General features: G+C 40.0%; 2 protein-coding genes across 2 annotated transcripts; one reads left to right on the forward strand and one right to left on the reverse strand.

Annotated features, from left to right (window-relative positions):
- Positions 1 to 2155: 2155 nt before the first annotated feature.
- LOC143499253 (perforin-1-like) lies at positions 2156 to 4538 on the reverse strand. Its single transcript, XM_076993996.1, has 3 exons — positions 4400 to 4538; positions 3659 to 4203; positions 2156 to 3567 (listed from the first exon to the last, which is right to left on the reverse strand). Exons 2-3 carry the CDS (start codon positions 4192 to 4194, stop codon positions 2379 to 2381), a joined length of 1725 nt encoding a protein of 574 aa, XP_076850111.1. The 5' UTR covers positions 4195 to 4203; positions 4400 to 4538; the 3' UTR covers positions 2156 to 2378.
- A 9587-nt stretch (positions 4539 to 14125) lies between these two features.
- Positions 14126 to 17920, forward strand: LOC143499248 (uncharacterized). Its single transcript, XM_076993991.1, has 3 exons — positions 14126 to 14358; positions 15457 to 16465; positions 17011 to 17920. The coding sequence occupies exons 2-3, from the start codon at positions 15485 to 15487 to the stop codon at positions 17335 to 17337; spliced, it is 1308 nt and encodes a 435-aa protein (XP_076850106.1). The 5' UTR covers positions 14126 to 14358; positions 15457 to 15484; the 3' UTR covers positions 17338 to 17920.
- The last annotated feature ends 3397 nt before the right edge of the window (positions 17921 to 21317 follow it).

Consider the following 21317-nt stretch of genomic DNA (forward strand, 5'->3'; position numbering starts at 1 on the left):
GGCGCCAGAGCAAACTAGTAACTCACTGAGTCATAGATCAGAGGTAAATAAACTAGTTTATTTTTTTCGGTGTGAGAAATTGGAAGTGTGGCATAAGAGCGTGTGAAGACAGTCAAATGCGTGTGTCTCACGCTCAATGCGTGAGAGTTGGCAACCATGGTACTGAGTTCCAAAATTTGATGCAGGAATGTAATACGTACAGAACGTACCGCACGTAAACCAATCAGAGAACACTATGTAATACACAGTACCAGTACTTATGCTTACCAACAGGTATGCTGCGAAACAACATTTGTTTTTTCAGAACCCTCGAAATGGCACCAGTAAAGAGACATGCTTACGAGGCACACTTCAAGCTACAGGCTATCAGTTATGCGGCTGTAAATGAGAATAGAGCAGCTGCGATACAATTCGGCATAAATTAATCTATGGGTCGGAAATGGAGGAAACAGGAAAATTAACTGCGTCAAGTAAAGAAGTCGAGACAGAGTTTTCGTGGTAACAATGTGAGGTGGGCACAGTTAGAAGACCAACTGGAACAATGGATCTCTGAACAAACAGCGGCTGGGAGAAACGTCTCTACAGTCACTATTCGACTGAAGGCAACAGCGATAGCACGAGACATGAAGCTAGAGGATTTTCAAGGAGGGCCTTGTTGGTGCTTTTGTTTTATAAAACGGTGTCATCTTTCTATCCGCACAAGGACTATTGTGGCACAGCGACTGCCAGCAGATTATAAAGAACAGCTGGCCATTTTCCGTACATACTGTAGTAAAAGGATTACCGAGAAAAATATCCAACCCAGCCACATCTCCAACATGGACGAGGTCGCAGACCCGGCTGCAGAAACATTTTAAAGGGGGGGCATTGTATTTTTTCAGGGGGGCACATTTTTTTCAAAAAGCCTTTTATTTGCTTAAAATTGAACAGCAGCTCTATGGCGACTCCAGTGCTGAGAAACAACAATCTGTCAATAAAATCCCAAAATCTAAACAAACAAACAAAAAAAAACAATAGTGCAGTGCTTTGTTCATTCAATTAAATTAAAAGTCAAATATATGCAAAAACACATGCAGTGAGAAACATAAGCACTGATGTGAGAACACTGACTGAAGTAAACATTCATGCTAGGAGGGTTAACTACAACAGCTAGGGAGTACAAGGAGCAGAACAGAGAACTGTTCTGCCTGCAAGAAACCTAAGTTTGTGCATGTGAGGGAGGAGGTGTGGTGAGCAGAAAGAGGTTTACTCCACTTTTAGTAGAGTGGCAGACGGCGTTTGTGTAGTGTGTGAAACTAACTAACCCTCCTAGCATGAATGTTTACTCCAGTGTTGACTTCAACGCTTACGTTTCCAACTGAAATGAATGGTGCTGCTTCCTGTCCATTCTCATGTACTCCAGTGTCACTTGTTGTCCTCTTATTTGTTTGGAAATAAGTCCGAATATCCATGCCACACGAACAACGGTGAGCGTAGCTGTTTCTCAAGTATGAACTTTAGTCAGTGACCCGCCCCCCTCCAACTGTAATTGGCTAGAACGTTGCCCTCCTTCACTGATTGGTTGAATTGTATGACTGACAAACTGAGATAGGAAAAATAGAAAGATGGTCACTCAGAGGTGAAAACAAAACAAACAAAAAAAAAAACATATACGGCTTCCAGTCCAGTCAGGGGGGGCATAGCTGACTCTGTGGGGGGGCACTGCCCGCCAATGCCCGCCCATGCCGCCGGGTCTGGGTCCCCCTCACTTTCGACATCCCCGTGAACCATACTGTGGAGAAGAAGGGGACTAGCACGGTATCAATACGCACCACGGGGCATGAGAAGTCGGAATTCACTATTGTTCTCGGCTGTCAAGGTAATGGACAGAAACTACCGCCTATGGTCTACGCTTAAGGATAGCAATAGACACCGCAGTCCTAGCAGCTAATGGAACCTTGGGTCCCCAGCAGAGGGGCTGAAAGAAAACCTTTCTTAGCATTTTTCACTTCATATTGCAGGAGTCTTAAAGGACCAGACATGGTTAATTTCAAACTTCATGAGGGTATGCGCGCCCAGTAACTGTGACGATGGATCCTCAGAGCAAGGGAATGTAAAATATTCTGCTTCTAAGTTTAATGTACCTTCATTGATGCAGTGACAGTTCACTCAGGTCTGTCTTTGTGAATGCTTTAATTAAAACACAACCAACTTACAGATAAACAGGAATGTAAGCAAGAAATGATTATAAAGTTTGCAGTTATTACAATCTGAAAGCACAGATGTGAGAATAAGCTACTTCTTAACTCAAAACGTTTTACCTATGGCACAAGCAATCAGAATGGAGCTGTTTAGTTAAATGTCTGTGCTAACCTGCTTTCATAATTTATCATATCATATCATATCCATAATAACCCTTGAAATAAAGCTTTTGTGTTATTCCTGGCTGTTTCAAGCTTCCACATATCTTTAGCCAGAATACCATTTCTGGAGTGGAATATCTCAGCCAGAGAGGAGGACATTGGAGAAGGACTGTAATCTGCACACTTTGGACCATTTAGACTAGGAGCACATTCTACACTATAGGAAAAAAAGAAGCTGCCATGTTTAAACATGCATACATCACTCAAGTTTCCCCTGTTAAGATCAAAATTGCATGTCCCCAGAAGGTCACTATTCCAGTATGTGTCTTCATCATACACTTTAAAAGTAAGCTCATTTTTCTGAGATATCTTAATGGGACCAAACTCAAATGATTCTCTCCAGCGGGGATTATTATTGTCATGAATCACTGCAGTGCGACGAACTAGATTACCATATTTGACTTCTACACTGCCATCAGTTTGGGTGAATGTGTCTCCATTTAAACCTTTAGCATAAAGTTTAAATACCTTCAGTGTGGCAAGACCTCTTTCAACAGGACAGCAGTTGGACAGTATATTTGAGCTTTTTTCACAAACACACACACAGCGGTCCCTAGCACTATTCTTCCCTACCTTACAAGACTCTGAGCAAACATTCTTTAAGGCATTCATGCTTATATAATTTTCTATGGCCTTTTTTAGACCATGTTTAGCAGGATTATTGTTATTCAGAAGTATGTGGAGAGGTGTAAGGGTGTAGGTCACTACATCAGGGATGGTCTTCAGGGATTCCATCCACATATTCCGAGCATTTCCCTGAGATGTACTGGAGAAAAGGAGGTCATCACCGTTGATGTTCCCCCCTATAACCTCTGTCTGTCGGTCATCAAACATTGAGCTAAATGATTCTTCTATCCCCATTTTCTTCTTTAGTTCCTGACAGTGAGAGAATTCTGTTTTCAGTGTTGCACCTTTATATGTGCCTGAAGCCTCCACATCCAAACAGTCCTTAACTGCTGTGTCTGTAAGGCCACTCATTGCAGCTTTACAGGTTCTAATAGCTGTTACTGCTGATATCTTCCCACCCAGATCCACTCCTGTGGTATAGTGAGTGCCAAACTTGTCGATTAAGCTTTGATAGGAGTGTGAATTAGATGTTGGGAGAAGAGACTTCAGAGCTTGAAGAAACTCCTGATGCAGTGGGGGCGAAGATGCTATTTGATAGCTGTAAAGTATTATTAATGTGTAAATGTTTTTGCTTCAGACATTGAGAATAAATATCTTAATAAAACACTTAACATTAAAGAATGTCTCACCTGTAAAAGCTGCATTTGACTTCATGCTTGGTGAAACTGAATTTGTCCTCCTTTGATTTTGCCATAGCGATGGTTGCCTCACGGGAATGTGTGCCCCCTAATGATCCACCTGCTTTGAATGGTACATCCAGTCCAACTTTCCAGTTGTTTGAGACTGATGATGTAGAATCCTTCACAAGAGCTTCACTTGACTCATATATTTTGCTGGAAATTGTCTGTGAACACTTTGAAATTGTCCTCCAGAATGTCACAGCAGCCGGCAGCTTCTCCTTTTGTTGGTTTAAGTATCTGTTTGTACACAGCATGCAGCTGCCGTTCCCTGTGTCCCACTTCTCCATGTCTATAACGTAGGAACCTTTCCGCTCCATCTTCACGATGTCAAAGCCCTCTCCTCCAAGGTTGTACCCAGGGACGAAGTCAGCATTCTTGCAGTCTTCTGGACTCCCCAGTACCAGTTGTTCTTCACCAGTGACCACGGAGAGCAAAGAGTAGCACAGCCACCAGCCCAAAAGACAATTCCACATCTGCCCCATCATCTGAGATAACTGCAAAATTAAAAGTATTTTAGATACATATTGTAAATATTATATTCAATGTATTAATAACTTTCAATTCACAGTTAATTTGTAACACTATAGCCAGTATATTATAAACAATATCCTCTTTCTGCTGAGAAATATATAAATTCTCTTTGAATTCTCTATGATATTATAAAAAAAGATCTATCACTTGAAACAGTACCTAGAAAACCTTGTGTGAGCTGTGTGCAATCAGAAACAGTGTGCCTCTTCATTACCATTTCACACACTCCAATTATAGCTTCAGTGTACATATATGTGTCACACTGTACCAGGAACTACTAGACTTGCACTGTTTCCTGTATATTGTGGTACACCTGCTGCAAATTCTTGGTAGACATCAATGTGAATATATATGTTCACTGTACACTCTTTCCATACACCTAGACTTTCACTCACTGAGTTCACTGTGCAGGCATCTCATTCCTGCTAACATCTACCATCATGTCACTTTAAAAATCCCTGGGGTCAAGTCCCAGGCAAAGTTGTTCCTCTCTGCCCTTGTCACACACACACCATCATGTCAAACACTACAGCACTACTGCAAACCCTTCTGTAAATGTGTACATTCTTCTTCACTGTGAAGGCATCTCAGTCATAGTTTGATTACACATGTGTCAGACTTATGAGTTGCTACTGTGTTTTTCTCATACAGGCATTCATACTATCCATACACACCATTGTGTCGGATGTGTGCATTATTGTTACTTTGTGTCTGGCTTATTGTCTCTCTCTCTCTCTCTCTCTCTCTCTCTCTCTCACACACACACACACCTGCTTGTGTATGCATCTCAGTCATAGATTGAGTACATACATCATCATATCAGACACATCAGAGTGTGAGAACTAACACTGCTACAAAATCTTGATGAACATTATGCACATACACTCACATGTGCCTACTCAAAGTGTTCACATACATGCAATCTTACCCATACTGATCCATACATCAGTGAATAATCATATACTAACCTGTAAGGAGTGACCCAGACACACACAAAGGCATGCATGCATGCAGACACCGAAACAGATACCTCTGTAACTGAATTAAACAAGTTCTCTTTCTCTCTCTCTCTTTTACACATAGACACACACACCTATCTATTCGATTCTTCTGAACAATGCACTACCCATACCTACCCATACCTTAGTGAATAATCATAATTTCTCTATATATTTGTGCAAGTTGTGCCAGACGGCTCAGTGAACGTCTCTGTTACTGTATATGTACTCTAAAAATGTGCGTGCACTTTGTTCATGCTTTGGCTACATAATCTGTCCACATGTGTCAGACATGTGAGCGTGTAGGGGCTTGGACCTGTAATTGCCGCTTGCAGCTATATTTGAACTTTGAAATTATTTCTCTCATTGGTTTTCTTTGTAAACGGTATTTAATTTTATAAAAAGTTTTTAGCATTCTCTGAAAAGATGGCTGCTGGATCTTTTAGAAAATTTTATCTGCACCTGTTTTCACTGGGATCTAATATTGGAGGGGAAAAAAGGTAAAATTTCTGAAATTACTTTGGCATTTGGTATATTCTGTGTGTAATCTGAAAACTGATGCGTCACGGTTTGCTCTGCCCTCCGTGTCAATCATGTCTACGTTTCGTTTTGTTTGTTATGGTATGTTTTGTTAACATCATGCCATGTTTGTCATCATATCTTGTTGTACTTGCATTGTCCGTATATCATATGATTGTTAAGTGAAGCTATTAATGTTAATTGTACAAGCATGTGTGTCCGTACTCTGACTGCGCAACACCCGTCGTGTTAAATGATGACATGATGAGGTTGTCTCACAAATGGTGTGCTATAGTCAATGCACGTCACTAACTACTGAGATACGTACATCTATCTATACGTATTTAACTATTATTGTACATTCCCCATGTTGCCCCATGATAGGCTATATATATATATATATATATATATATATATATATATATATATATATATATATATATATATATATACATAGACTCAGTAATATTCCATCCATCTGACATTTTTGAAAGCATACCAAACGTTTTTTCCCTGCATTCTATTCTCTTCATGGTTCGACCCAGTTTACTTTCCTACATTCTCCCTTTTTGTACCGTTGCCTGGCTTATCTTTTTGTGTATAGCTGACCTGGGCTGCCTTTTTGACATTGCCTTTGGATTATGTCTGGAACCCTCTGCCCAGTAGTTGCCTCTGTGAAGGAAATATTGATTATAATCATGTGTGATTCATGTTAATCATGTCCATGCAGACACTATAGCGCAGTCTGTGTTTAAAGTACTGCTTGCACTGCTTAGTGATCAATTGTAACCATATTGAAGATATTTCTCTGAAGTCTTCTGTGCAGTAGCAGGGTTAGAGATAATATTGCTTATTCGTTTCTAAGCACCCAAGGTTGAATCCCAGGGAAACTGATAACTGCTCCTGGGAAGCAGGCATCCTTAGTTTTTTCTACATACACTTTGACTATAAGAATCTGGACTGAGAGAGACAGTTCAGAGTTGCTGCATGAAGCGTAAGCTTCACATCATACTTTTATACTTTTATATTTTGTAACTCTCTTGCTATCAAAAAAATTCTACACTATAGGGCAGGGGTGTCAAACTCATTTTCACCACGGGCCACTTCAGCATAATCATTGCACAGAGTAAATATAACTACTCCTTAATGTTAAATAAATCTGAAATATTACATATATATTTGCATAGATGCTTTTCATCCACTCCCACAATCAGAATTGGAGAAAATAATTTCATCATTAAATTGTACTACTTGCACACTAGACTCGGTTCCCTCAAAATTACTAAAAGAGGTATTACCAGTTTTGACTGAACATCTTCTAACGGTAGTTAACTCATCCATTACAATAGGTCACATGCCCAAATCCTGTAAATTAGCAGTCATTAAACCTCTGATCAAGAAACCAAATCTTGATCCAACTGTACTATCTAATTATAGACCCATTTTGAATATATAATTTATATCCAAGATCATAGAAAAAGTAGTAGCCCAGCAATTATGCTTATATCTGCATAGAAATCAAATATATGAAAAGATACAACCTGGATTACCATTATTTACATTATATACACTACAATTGGGCATAGTTATAAACAAACATGGTGTCAACTTTTACAGCTATGCAGATGACCCTCAACTTTACAGCCAAACCTGATGACAAACTAAGTTTAGGAAAAATTGAGGCCTGAGTAGGAGATGTTAAATGCTGGATGTCGCTCCTCCAACTTAATGGGGGCAAAACAGAAGTTCTCCTTCTGGGCCCAAAGGCTGCTAGACTGATCTAATGCTAAATCTCACAGACTACCCCATTACACCTGGCTCAGTAGCCAAAAATCTCTGTGTCATACTGGACTCTGACATCATTTGATAAATACATAGATAATACTACTAGGATAGCTTTTCAAAGTCTCTGCAACATTGCTAAGCTAAGAAATGCATTATCACAGCATGATGCAGACAAATTGGTACACGCCTTTGTTGGCTCCAGATTAGACTACTGTAACTCATTGCTGTCAGGAACCTAGCCACTAGGGTGCACACACCAGTGTATTTTAGTGCCAGGCCCAAGTTCAGATAAATAAGGAGGGCTGTGTCAGGAAGGGCATCCGGTGTAAAACTGCGCCAAATCAAATGATGTGGATCAAAAATAGAAATTCCATACCGATCGATCGAGGCCCGGGTTAACAACGACCTCCACTGGTGCTGTTGTCCAACAGAGCATTAGCGGAAATTGGACTACTGTTGGGACAAGGAGGAGGAGGAGAGGGGGGAAGAGGGTTCTGAAGCTGAAAGAGAGGAGGCAGAGCAGGAAGGTGGAGTTTAGAGTTGGTATGTTGAATGTGGGCTCTATGACAGGTAAAGGGAGAGAGCTAGCTGATGCGATGGAGAGGAGGAAGATAGATATACTGTGTGTACAGGAGACCAAGTGCAAGGCCAGGAGCATTGGTGGTGGCTTCAAACTCTTATCATGGTGTAGACAGGAAGAGAAATGGAGTAGGGGTAATCCTGAAGGATGAGTTTAGTAAGAGTGTAGTGGAGGTAAAGAGAGTAAGTGACAGGGTGAATCTGTGTAAAGTTAGAGATTGATGGGGTGATGATGAATGTCATCAGTGCTTATGCTCCTCAGGTAGGTTGTGATGTGGAGGAGAAAGAAGAATTCTGGAGAGATTTAGATGAAGTTGTTTTACAGGTTCCTAAAGAAGAGAGAGTGGTTATTGGAGCAGATTTAAATGAACATGTTGGTGGAGGGAACAGTGGTGATGAGGAGGTGTTGGGTAGATATGGTGTTAATGAAAGGAATACAGAAGGACAAATGGTGGTTGATTTTGCTACAAGGATAAAGATGGCTGTAGTTAACACTTACTTTAAGAAAAAGGAAGATCACAGGGTAGCATATAAGAGTGGGGGAAGATGTACACAGGTCGACAATATCCTCTGTAGGAGACAAAACCTGAAAGAGGTTAGTGATTGCAAGGTGTTACCAGGGGAGAGTGTAGCTAAACAGCATAGGATGGTGATATGTAGGATGGTTTTGGAGGTGAAGAAGAGGAAGAGAGTGAGAGCGGAACCTAAGATCAGGTGGTGGAAGTTAAAGGATGAGGACTGTGGTGTAAAATTCAGGGATGAGGTGAGGCAGGTACTGGGTAATGGTGGTGGTGTTCTGGATATCTGGGATGAGACTTCAAATGCAGTGAGGGAAGTGCTTAGGAAGGTACTTGTGACCTCAGGACAGAGGAAGATAGACAAGGAGTCGTAGTGTTGGAATGAGGAAGTTCAGGAAAGTTTGAGAGGAAAGCGGTTGGCTAAAAAGAATGGGGATTTTCAGCGAGATGAAGAAAGTAGACAGAGGTACAAGGAGATGTGTCGTAAGGCAAAGAGAGCAGTGGCAGAATCTAAAGAGAAGGCATATAGCAAGCTGTATGAGAAGTTGGACACTAAGGAAGGGGAAAAGGATCTGTACAGATTGGCCAGACAGAGAAACCGTGATGGGCAGGATGTGCAGCAGGTTAGGATGATAAAGGATAAATATGGAAATGTGTTTTCTGGTGAGGAGAGTGTCTTGGAGTATTTTGAGGAACTGATGAATCAAGAGAATGAAAGGGAAAGAAGGTTAGAAGAGGTAGAGGTTGTGAATCAGGAAGTTTCCCAGGTGAGCAAGGAGGAAGTAAGGGCTGAAGGGTAGTAAGGCAGTTGGACCGGATGATATTCCAGTGGAGGCATGGAAATGTTTGGGAAAGACAGCAGTGGAGTTTTTGACTGGGTTATTTAACAGAATCTTGGAGGGTCAGAAGATGGCTGAGGAATGGAGACGAAGCATAATGATGCCAATTTTCAAGAATAAGGGCAATGTTCAGAGCTGTAGTAATTACAGGGGAATAAAGTTGATCAGTCACAGCCTGAAAATCTGGGAAAGAGTATTGGAAGCTAGGCTTAGAGGAGAGGTAGAGATCTGTGACCAGCATTATGGTTTCATGCCAGCAAAGTGCACCACAGATGCTATGTTTGCTTTGAGAGTGTTAATGGAGAAGTATAGGGAAGGACAGAAGAAGTTACATTGTGTTTGTTGACTTAGAGAAAGCTTATGATAGAGTACCGAGACAGGAGCTGTGGTATTGTATGAGGAAGTCAGGAGTAGCTGAAAATTATGTGAGGGTGGTGCAGGATATGTATGAGAACAGTATGACAGCAGTGAGATGTGCGGTAGGAATGACAGACGGGTTTAAAGTGGGGGTTGGACTACATCAGGGATCAGCCCTGAGTCCATTCCTGTTCGCAATTGTCATGGACAGACTGACGAACGAGGTTAGGCAGGAGTCCCCTTGGACTATGATGTTTGCTGATGACATTGTGATCTGTAGTGAGAGTAGGGAGCAGGTGGAGGTGAGCTTGGAAAGATGGAGATATGATTTGGAGAGCAGGGGAATGAAAGTGAGCAGGAGTAAAACAGAGTACATGTGTGTGAATGAGAGAGCAGACGGTGGACAGGACCAGTTACAAGGAGTTGATTTGGTGAAGGATGATGAGTTTACCTACTTAGGGTTGAGAGTACAGAGTAAGACAGTAGCACTGACAAAGAGACAGGTGAAGGAGATGGAGGTGTCTGAGATGAAGATGTTGAGATTCTCATTTGGAGTGACGAGGAAGGATAGGATTAGAAATGAGTTTATTAGAGGATCAGCACATGTAGCATGTTTTGGAGATAAAGTTAGAGAAGTGAGATTGAGATGGTTTGGTCATGTACAGAAGAAGGAGGAAAGGTATGTTGGTAGGAGGGTCTTGAGGATGGAACTTCCAGGCAAGAGGAGGAGAGGTAGAACTAAGAGGAGGTTTATGGATGCAGTGGTAGAGGATATGAGAGTGGCTGGTGTGTCAGAGGAGGACACTCAGGACAGGACTAGATGGAGGAGTTTGATCTGCTGTGGTGACCCCTAAATGGGAATTGCCGAAAGAAGAAGAACTCATTGCTGTCAGGATGCTCATATAGGAATCGAAATAAACTTCAAATAGTTCAACATGCAGTAGCCAGAGTTCTGACTAGAACTAGAAAATTCTATCATATCAGGCCAGTCCTATCAGTCCTGCATTGGCTCGCAGTTAAATTCTGTATTGATTTAAAAATTCTTCTACTGACTCATAAAGCACTGCACGGGCTTGCTCCTGATTACCTCCAGGAACTTATTTCCTATTATGAACCCCACGTCTACTAAGATCACAGGGTGCTGGCCTCTTATTAGTTCCAACAATTAATAAGGTAACAGCAGGGGGAAGAACTTTTTCTTATAAGCCCCCTCAATTATGGAATAGCCTTCCAGAATGTGTCCGGGAATCTGACACAGTCTCAATATTTAAGTTTAGGTTGAGTTTATTTAGTTTAGCGTTTGATAATTAATGTGCCCCCTTAGATAAAGGTACAGATTCAGGGGCAAAGGGTTTTATGGTAAACTGGGGCGCTGGTGCTGTCATCCTGTGATTACAAGTGGTCACTCATGTTTGTTGACAGTGTAGTGGATAGATGCCAATGTCTCAGAATGCTCCCATGTCTGTGTTACCTTCTGGTTCTGCCTTTTTAGCTAGGCTGTAATATTTAAATTTAAAGCCGAAGTTGCTGCCACACTCCAAATGTTTAAATTTCATCTGTCCCACATATGATCCCATATGGCTACCCGCTTACCCGAGAAATACTGGAGAGGAGAGATGAGCCTTTCCAGAGATCCTGGGCCAGCCACCTCCTGCCTAACCAGATATGATGAAGGATCAACCCACTGCCCTGACTAGTGTGGATAAAGAATAAACCCTCTACCCTGGACAATCAAGCAATAATTTGTCAAAAATAAATGTACGCCTGTTTTTCAAGCATTTCTATATAAATGCTGGTTTCTGACTGAGATTTAAAATGTAATTTATATTAATATTTAATGTCATCCACTCAAAAAAACATGAATACTGTAAGCACAAAAAGTCTTAAATTAGTTTTTTAGTTAACTTCTCTATCTGTATCACAGCTAAGACAGAAGTGAAAATTTAGAAATAAAAGACAGCAGTGCAGTACTGTTTATAAGTTAAAAACTTATTCATTTTGTTTGCCTAATTTAAAGCTAGATAAAAACAAGGTAGTAGTCACTGTGCACCAGGCACCCTTGGTGTTGTTTTCTCCTTATATTTAAGCCCACAAGAACACTAGCCTAGTGCTATGGATGGTTCCTTACTGCAATCACTCTGAGTGATTCCACTGCTCTGCAGTGTCAATGGAACACCTGGACCTGTTACTGCCAGAACTTGTGCCCTGCTGCTTTGACCAGCAAACTTGTTTTACACTTTTCACCTTTCTGCATCTGTCACACAAGGGATGAATCTTGACAATATTTCATGTTGGGGTGTTTCTGATGTAGCTACTGTTCTAGTTAGTTATGAATAAATATGCATTGCGATATGTTTATATAGATTATAGGCCTTATGTTTCCATGTAAAGAGTGAATAATTAACATGGGTTACACCTGTATTTTGTTGAAGGTTTTTGTTTAAAATTGCTTCCTTCTGTAGATCACCTGCAGCTGAGAGGGAGACAATGTGAAGTGCCATGCAGGAAAGCATCTTGAAGAGAGGAAGCCATTTGTTTCTTGTCTGAGTTTATACTTTTGCTTTGTTAAAATAAAAACTGTGATCAGACTTTTTTTTCTCTTTCCAGCCAAACTACAAGCAAAACATGTAGATAAGTTGATAACTAAGAAAGCTCTTTGATGGACTTAAATGAGAACTCCTTTCAATGAAGAAAATGAAAGCATATTTTGAATGTTTTTTTGTCTGTTGCCACACTATGCAAAATTCAGATCTGTTGAATCTAACATGATCAGCAACACTGTCACACTCCTTCTTTAGTTATTCAGCATTTGTGGTTACTTCTTGGGTTTCATTTCTCCTGTGTGCAATAGTCTCATGAGGAGCTGTCATAATTTTCATCCACATATTAGTATTAGGGGTGGGACTTTTACATTTACATTGACAATATCAACACCCAGAACTTTCATTCTAGTTACCTTATACTTAGCCTGATTGTGTGATTTGTTTGTGACTTGTGTATTCATCTGTATAATTTGTTTTTGTGTAATTTGTGTGTTAACGGGCCGCCCAATGGAGGATGGGTTCCCTTTTGAGTCTTGCAAAAGCATAAACTTCAACATCTTGTTTATTTTTCCACCAGTCTACTACACAGGCCAATAGATGAGTGCAGAAAACAGAGCAAACAGTTTTCAGAACACTGGAAATTCTGACCAAAAATGTTGTTTAATTTTGGGAGTTTTGCTCAGGATATTGGAAGAATAAGAAGAACTGAAGTAAATCAGAAGATGTTTTTTAATACCATTTTAGATGGTAGACATTTTCTTTAATTTTCCAGGCCTTTGCTACAGCCATAAAGTCCTCTGCACTGACATCTCCATAGTGCCTAGAAGTGGTCTTCTGCATGCACAAAGCAAATGACTGGATCTTCCATTCATCATCTATAATATGAGCTGTCACACCAAGATAATTCTTGTTGCTAACAGAGGTCCAGTGATCCCCATTCAGAGCCACACTCTTCACAATAACCTGTTTTAATGCCCTTTCCTCATCATACAGCTGCTGGATTTTCTTCAACATTGTCTTTCTGGACGGAAGTTCATAACTTGCATCAGCTGACGCAATTTGCAGCGGTTCTTGTAAGCCTTTATCTTTATCTACAGTCCACAGCAATCCATCTCGCCAGTGATCAGTGATCAATTTGTCTGACGTGGACTTTGACATTTTGTTTCTTAATTTGAACCCAGACATGTGGTCGAGTGTTGATTGGTGACACTGTTTGCTCGTACTAGGAATACATTTAGCAGCTAAGTTATCATTACTGACCTGCACGTAAGCCCCAACATGTTTCGTGTTGAGGTGGTAACGAAGGGTGGAAGTGCTCCTGTGATAAGCGAACTCCTTCCTACATAAAGTGCAAATAACACTATTTGTGTTTGTACTTCCATCTGGAAGTTTCTTATATTTAAATTTCCCATCCACCAGCGTAGCCTCTTCAGTCATCTCCATCATGATCTTATTGTGCGTCCATATAATCTGTATGGCTGGAACTCGTGCACTGAGAAACATTCCACGATGCAAAAGTGTCTCATGTGTTAAATGTGTTAAAATGCGTAAATTTTTTAGGTTCGTTATTTTCCCTGAAATTAAATCAAAATTAACGCGTTAAAGTCTCACCCCTAATTAGTATCTAAACTGAATTCTGACTTTATTCTCACAATTCGGACTTTTTTTCTCACAATTCTGACTTTAATCTCACAATTCTGACTTTATTCTCAGAATTCTGACATTAATCTCAGAATTCTGACTTTAATCTCAGAATTCTGACTTTTTTCTCACAATTCTGACTTTAATCTCACAATTCTGACTTTAATCTCACAATTGTGGGTACTTGGAAGTCATCAGCTTAATGACCAGAGATCGACAGACATGTAGAGGCGTGCAGTTGGTGAACCAACCTGTGGACGGAAAGTCTCTGATTTAAGCGAGTTTCTACGGGGGCGCGGGGTGCCAGAAGACAGCATTTCAATAATGGAAGAGCAGAAGGTGAGTAACAAAGACAGTTTGTCGGCTGGCACTTTTTTCTCAGCAAGTAACCGTTACTTGTTAGCATGTTTGTTAGCTTATAATGTTAGCCAAATAGGCAACGTCTCACATTACATCAAAGTCGGTGAATTGACGGGTTTTTGAGTATTATTGTACTTCTTTTCAGTTTGAACCGAGTACGTTTACTACGGAAATTAAGCAGCATGTTATGAGCGCTAGCCGCCAGCCAATATCAGTTTAAGACTGTTCAAGACTGAAATCACAATTTATAGTCTATGCTAGCCTAAGTCTCAGCACGGTTCTAGTCAGCAGCCTCGCGCTGCACCGGGCTGAGAATTTCACCGGTTCGCTACTGGGAATGAAGCCTGGTTTATACTTTCGCGAATGACTGTAGCGCGTGACTCCGCCCACCTTGCGCGACCCTGCGCGAACTGTACCGGGCGTATTGTACACACGCCTTGGAGGGGGGGTTGCATGTTGCATGTTTCTTGCGTACTGACAGTCACGCTGTCTACATTGTGATTAAGAACAGGGCTGCCCCACTGAAGCATGAATTATGACCGTTACAAAAAAATCGAAGTTACAAAATTCGAGAGGTGCATGACCTCACGAAGCGACAGCGCGCGGAGCCCTCGCGCAGGGGCGGAGCCACCGCGATTACGTCATTTTCGGACCCTCGCGCCGGTCGCGACGCGTCAAGTATAAACCAAGTTTGACCTGGCTCAGGGATGACCTCACACGCAGCGCAGTGCCGTAGTGCCTGTACATTTAAATTTTAATGGTCCAATGAAGGTAATTTAAAAACCAGGACATTTCCTCACTTAAAAAACAAAATAAACCCGGAACGCCCGGGACAAGACGTGAAATACGGACATGTCCCAGGAAATACGGACGTTTGGTCACCCTACTTAACGGCCATACTGTAGCTCCCTTATCCCATTATTGTATTTGTCCCAGTTTTCCTGTTAATTGGAGACACTGACACAGCTTGAGCTGACTGTTTGTTGTGATTTGGTGCTGTATAAATAAAATTTAATTGAATTGTTTTGCAACGTGAACTTTGAAGAAAATTATTATTTTCTTTCTTCTTCTCTGCAGATTGACAATGCTGTCATAGCACTGATTGATGACACGGCTCTTGCAAATTCCATCCCCTCCTATGGAGACCGCATTGCCATCTTCAATTTCTGCTAAAGCAAACAACCACTCTCACAAAGAAAACAAAGACTTTTGTGAAAGGCTGGACCCTGGAGTGACAAAAACGGTGCCTACAATGTCAGAGTTAGATGACTTAATTCGATTGTACTTCAGACTGTCTTTCAGTAACAAAGAAATACTTGCAATTTTAGCTCATAATAATCAGATACTTATAAGTGTGCGTACCCTAAAGAGAATTTGTAAAAGACTAGGGCTCTTCAGAAGAAAGAATCAGACAGACCTGCAAGAAGTACTGGCCTTTGTTCAACAAGAAATCATGACCAGTGGCCAGATGCAAGGTTATCGTTGGCTACATCTTCGTGCAGTTCAACGTGGATTTGTTGTGTCACAAGATACCATAAGACGCATTATCAAATTGGTTGATCCACAAGGTGTGGAATTAAGACGAGCTCGACGCTTGAGAAGACCTCAGTACAGCTGCAGAGGACCAAATGCGCTTTGGCACATGGATGGCTATGACAAATTAAAACCCTATGGCATTGCCATCAATGGTTGCATAGATGGTTTTAGCCGCTATGTTTTATGGCTGGAGGCCTATATCACAAACAGTGACCCTAAATTGGTTGCAAGTTACTTTTTGAAAACAGTTTCATGCATGAATGGATGTCCAGAGAGAGTACGTGCTGACAGGGGCACAGAAAATGGTTGTGTAGAACAAATGCAAATGTTTTTGCGTAGAAATCACACAGACAGTTTTGCAGGGCAGAGAAGTTTCTTATATGGAACAAGTACAGCCAACCAGCGCATTGAAGGATGGTGGGCTACCCTCCGCAAACAGAGTGCACAGTTCTGGATGAACTTATTTAAAACATTTCAGGATGATGGTCACTTCACAGGAGACTTTTTGGACAAAAGTCTTATCCAGTTCTGCTTTCTTAATCTTGTTCAGGTAAAAGCTTCCTCATCCTCTGTAATGTCTCAGTTGTAGACATTGTATATTGTAAATCAATATAGTAGTGTTATTAGTAATTATAAAATCTTTCTTTGACATGAAAAATTTTGTTTTTTTTTTCATTTAAAAGGATAAGTAGAAGCAAAATGGATAAATATCAGTTATATTAACTGCAACTTTCTCAGGACAGGTGCATGGAGCAAATTAGTTTTCTTCCACATAGTTTAAATTACTGGAGAATCTGGTTCCCTGAAAATGTACAGCCCTCGTTTTGGGCAGAAAGCAGTGTTCTGAATTAGTGAAGTTATCATGAAAATAGTTTGTGGAATTACTGAACACCCAGAATAAATTGTTACACTTATTGGTGATTGCTGACTGGTGAAAGTGCTACTTTGTAGTTACTGCTTGTTTTTAGATTGATTAGAGGTCATTTGAATGAAAATTCCTGCTGTCTATTGATGACTTCATAAGCCTTAACTTTGGCAAGAGTTATTGGTGCACAATTTGTTTTATTCTTTTATTCTGCGCTACTTTCTTTGTAGGAGGAACTTGATGAAGTTGTGAATACATGGAACTCCCACAAAATTCGACCAAGATCAAGTGGTGGTGCTGCACCGCGCCGGCCAATCATGATGTTCTCATTCCCAGAGCTGCACAGTGCTGAGGACAGACTGAAACCTATTCACATGGAGGAGCTCACTGTTTGTATGGAAGAGTGCACTCCAAAAGGTCGATTTCCCTGTGATGAAACTGTCTTTGAACTTTGTTGTCTACTTATGGTAGAAAATGAATGGGATGCCCCAGTAGACCCACTTGCTGCAGCTGACCTGTATATCAGGTTAAGAGAAGAAATACTCCATAGTATTTAAGAAATGGCACACATCCACTATTTACATGTGCAAATATAAATAAAATATTGCAGTTTGTCTTGATCACATGATTTAATAACTGTTGCCATGTCTTACAAGTACCCTATTGTGTTGTGTTGCAGTTAGTGTAAGACGTTTTCCAGATAAATGCATTTTGGGTACAAGCAAACAGGCTTGCCATGTCATTCTTTTCATGTCATTCTGTGAATACTAAAAAAAAATGTAAATTCAGAGTGCTTATAGCAGATCATTTTAGTCTAATAGTAAAACCAATACAGTATGGTGGATATCCAATTATTTTGTGAATGTATAAAACCTATCTGCCATTAGAAGAATAAAATAGCTCTGTTAATTGTGTTTCTGTTGTCACGTGTATTCCTATTGTTCCTGGCTAGCAACCCAGGCACCAGGACATTATTTTATCATTATATGTTTCTGTAAATCATAGATGCATGTACTCCACATTTTTGGGTCTAAACTACATATAGACCCAAATATATTTATATAAACATTTATATAAACACATCATTGTTAATATATCAAGCTGTTACATATTTTGGGCTTTTAGTAGAAATAAAATGAAGATAGGCATGGTTACCCATATGAAGAACCATCACCTTTTACCATCATCTTTGTACTGTAATGTTATTGTAAGATTTTGGATTTTCCATTTTCAGTCATTTCCAAACTGATGCAGTATGAGCTGTCATGTACAAAGCTAATTAATCTAACATGATTCATACAATTAAAAGACCTACAGCCGAAAGTTAAATTTTTATTCAAGGTATACCAGCACCAATTTGACAGAACAGTGGCTGCAACGGTCACCAACATACCCTTTAATTTGGTATATAACTTTAGAAAATAATCTACTTCTGCAAGCAATGCTACATGTAAGACAAAAGCAGTGAAGGCTCAAGGTCAGGATATGGATATGGTTCAAATGGATACTGAACTTTATCAAAAGACTCAGAACTACAATATAAATGTAGTGGTAAAAGTAACATTTTATTGAAAATATTTTGCAAGAAACATTGTTATTGTAAATCCAAGAAGACAGAGCAAACTCTCTAAAACTATGTCCTGTAACAAGAATAGCACTACTTTTAAAAATAACGTGTAGATCTCATACAGCCTTGTGTCATGCATCAGACTTAGTGTACAAGATCACAAACACTGGCAATTGCATTAGAAATTCCTCAAGAGTCAGCTGTTGTTAAGTGCTAATGTTTAAGAACATGCATACAATAAAAATGTCCAAAATTTCCATAGGTAACAAGGACATTATTTTTAGTCTTGAAACTAATACTAGAGAACATGGAAATTTTGTATAAGAATGACGTAAGAATGATGGCATAAGAATGAAAGAATAATCACAGCCCTTGGACACTGCACTGTATAGTGTCTGTGCAATGACAATCAGTAAATGTCTTTAAAACTCTATTTATTTTGCAGTTTGCAGCATTTTCTTGGATGAATGTTTAGAAACAACACACCATTTAAGAAAACAGTGGAAATGCATGAATATATTCTAAAAACATGTGCGTTCACAAATGTGTGCTTATGTGGTACTTGAACATCCAACAGCAAATACCAACCTTTGATCTTTTAAACTAACAAGGGCATATAAAGCAAAATATCACAAGCATGACTAATGCAAATGTGCAAAATTATGCAAATTCCAGTTGGCAACTAGCAAAACAGTGTCTAACAACTGCCTATAATGCTTACAATAGAACATCAGAATAAATTAGTCCTTACAAAAGTATTTGGCTTTGCGCAAAATAGATAAATGTGATGTAATGTGATGTAAACTTTCACACAACTTAACAAAAAAAATATTTCACTGGGTGCATTAAAGAAAACATGAAAGAACATTTTCTTTATATTGCATACATCTCTAATGAGCACAATTTTTGTTGTTGCTCAAGGTTTCTGTTATGCAACTGGAGAACTTGGATTAGGTGAAAATAGCTTTAGCTATGGTAACGGACAGTGTGCCAGTTCATTTTGTTTTGTGACTGTACCAGTTTATCGTGAAACTGGATAATAAAAGAGACTGGAAGATTTGTAGCCAAAACTGGGCTTCTGACACAAATATGGTAACTTCTTTCTAATTATAAAAGAACAAGAAGGAGTGTTTTGTATAGAGCTCAAATATGTAGTGAATTGCTGTTCCTGTGGGAGTCTATACAATGTCCATTACCCAGACATTGCTTTCCAGAACTGTATTAAATTCAGAACGGAAATCTGGGAAGTTTTCATAGCTGTCAGCTATTTGCAGAATCTTCCCGCACGTGTGTCCAACTGGTCTTCTTGTAAACTCTGTCATAGCTTGAAACTCCACATATATACTGTCTGTCACTACAAGATCTGATCCAGTGCAGAATCGCAGAAATTTCTGAAGTTTAATGTCATCCAACTCTCTGATGAATCGTTTCAGATGATTTACCACTTCCTTTTGCTTTGGTGTCAAATCAACAGAAAATTTCAGAAGTTGGCAGACTTTTTTTGAAGTTGGCTGCAGGTCCGAGAACAACTTAGTCAGTGTCTCTGGAGTGAGGGCAAGGTGGGGATGGGTGATTTCCCTCCAACAGTCAATAACAAACATTGGTTTTTGGACAAGCTCCTTATGTGCTATTTCATCAAGGATTGTTGGAAGAGTCTCAGCTGTGATTATTTTCCTACATCCATAATTGTCAAGAACTTCCACAAGATCATCCATGTCAACTGCAGTGAAATCACTTACTGCTTGCACCAAAACTTCACATTCTTGGCTGCTCACAAACTGCAGAAAATGCACTTTAAGATCACTGTAAACACAGTTGAAAAGCACTTGTTCAAGAAAAGGGATAGCAAGTTTGGTTGGAAAATACTGACAGTCTTGGTAACCTTTCAGAAGTATTCTGCCAGTTGCCTTCCATTTTTCAGCAGAAAAATCATGGCGAATGAATGGCACTTTAACTGTTGCACCAAGGGTGCATCGCTCATAGAATTCTTGCCAGAAGCAGCTGAGTACATCTCTCAGTACTCCTGATCCTCTACCTGCTTCTTCTGTATTGTCTGGAAGTATGCGTTTCACATTCAGTGTTTTAGTCAAAATCTCTGCATCACAGAAAGCAGTAATCATGTCATGTAAAATGTTAGCATGATGTACAATGATTGTTACTACATCCTCTGGATTAGCTGGATTGAGGGGTACAAGAAAACCTTCATAGATTAATGTGTCCTCTGTACCTTCTTCAGCATCAAAAGTGGGACCAAAGGTTATCTCTGAATCATCTGAAATTTCTAAAGGATGGTGGTCTCCTTGAAAAGTACCTAAGACTTCTGCCACTTCTGTTGGATTAATTTCACTGCCACTGCTTGCAGAGACAAACATCACTTCAGATGTCTCACTGGCCTCTTCTTCAACATATTTTGGCTTTGTTGCAATGTAGAAGCGTAACATTGTCAGCCTTGCTGCTTCATACATATCACCAATAGACTGGCAAGTGTCATCAGTAAGGTGGTTCTGTTTAAAGTCCCAGACCTCAAACTCAAAATCAGTTTCACATCCTTTAGGAGACACTCCATCAGGGAAAAAGAAAATCTTGCCTTGCTGCATCAGTGGCCATTTGAATTTTTCTGGTGCCACCTCCCTGCTTTGCCCTCACCTGTTTGGTTATTTTTCCATCATGATGTATCCATCCTATTTCAACATTTCTTGATGTCTTTGGCTTCTTTGTCTGTCTTGTTCGTGTGTCTGCATGTGAAGTGTTCTCCTTGGGACCTTCCTTTCTGTTTTGCATTTTTTCACGAAGTTTTTGTAAAAGTCCTTGTTTTCTCTGTGAGAGTGGTTGCTTGCTTTTGCAGAAATTGAAGATGGCAATGCGGTCTCCATAGGAAGGGATGTAATTTGCAAGAGCTGCATCATCCATCACTGCTATGACAGCACTGTCAATCTGCAGAGAAGAAGAAAGAAAATAATAATTTTCTTC

This window comes from Brachyhypopomus gauderio, unplaced genomic scaffold (assembly GCF_052324685.1).
Source record: "Brachyhypopomus gauderio isolate BG-103 unplaced genomic scaffold, BGAUD_0.2 sc131, whole genome shotgun sequence".
Lineage (NCBI taxonomy): Eukaryota > Metazoa > Chordata > Actinopteri > Gymnotiformes > Hypopomidae > Brachyhypopomus > Brachyhypopomus gauderio.

Coding starts and splice junctions, on each gene's coding strand:
- LOC143499253 (XM_076993996.1), bottom strand. CDS start 4,194: ATGATGGGGCAGATGTGGAATTGTCTTTTGGGCTGGTGGCTGTGCTAC. Junction 3,568..3,658: donor GTCAAATGCAGCTTTTACAG/GTGAGACATTCT, acceptor AATACTTTACAG/CTATCAAATAGCATCTTCGC.
- LOC143499248 (XM_076993991.1), top strand. CDS start 15,485: ATGACACGGCTCTTGCAAATTCCATCCCCTCCTATGGAGACCGCATTG. Junction 16,466..17,010: donor GCTTTCTTAATCTTGTTCAG/GTAAAAGCTTCC, acceptor CTTTCTTTGTAG/GAGGAACTTGATGAAGTTGT.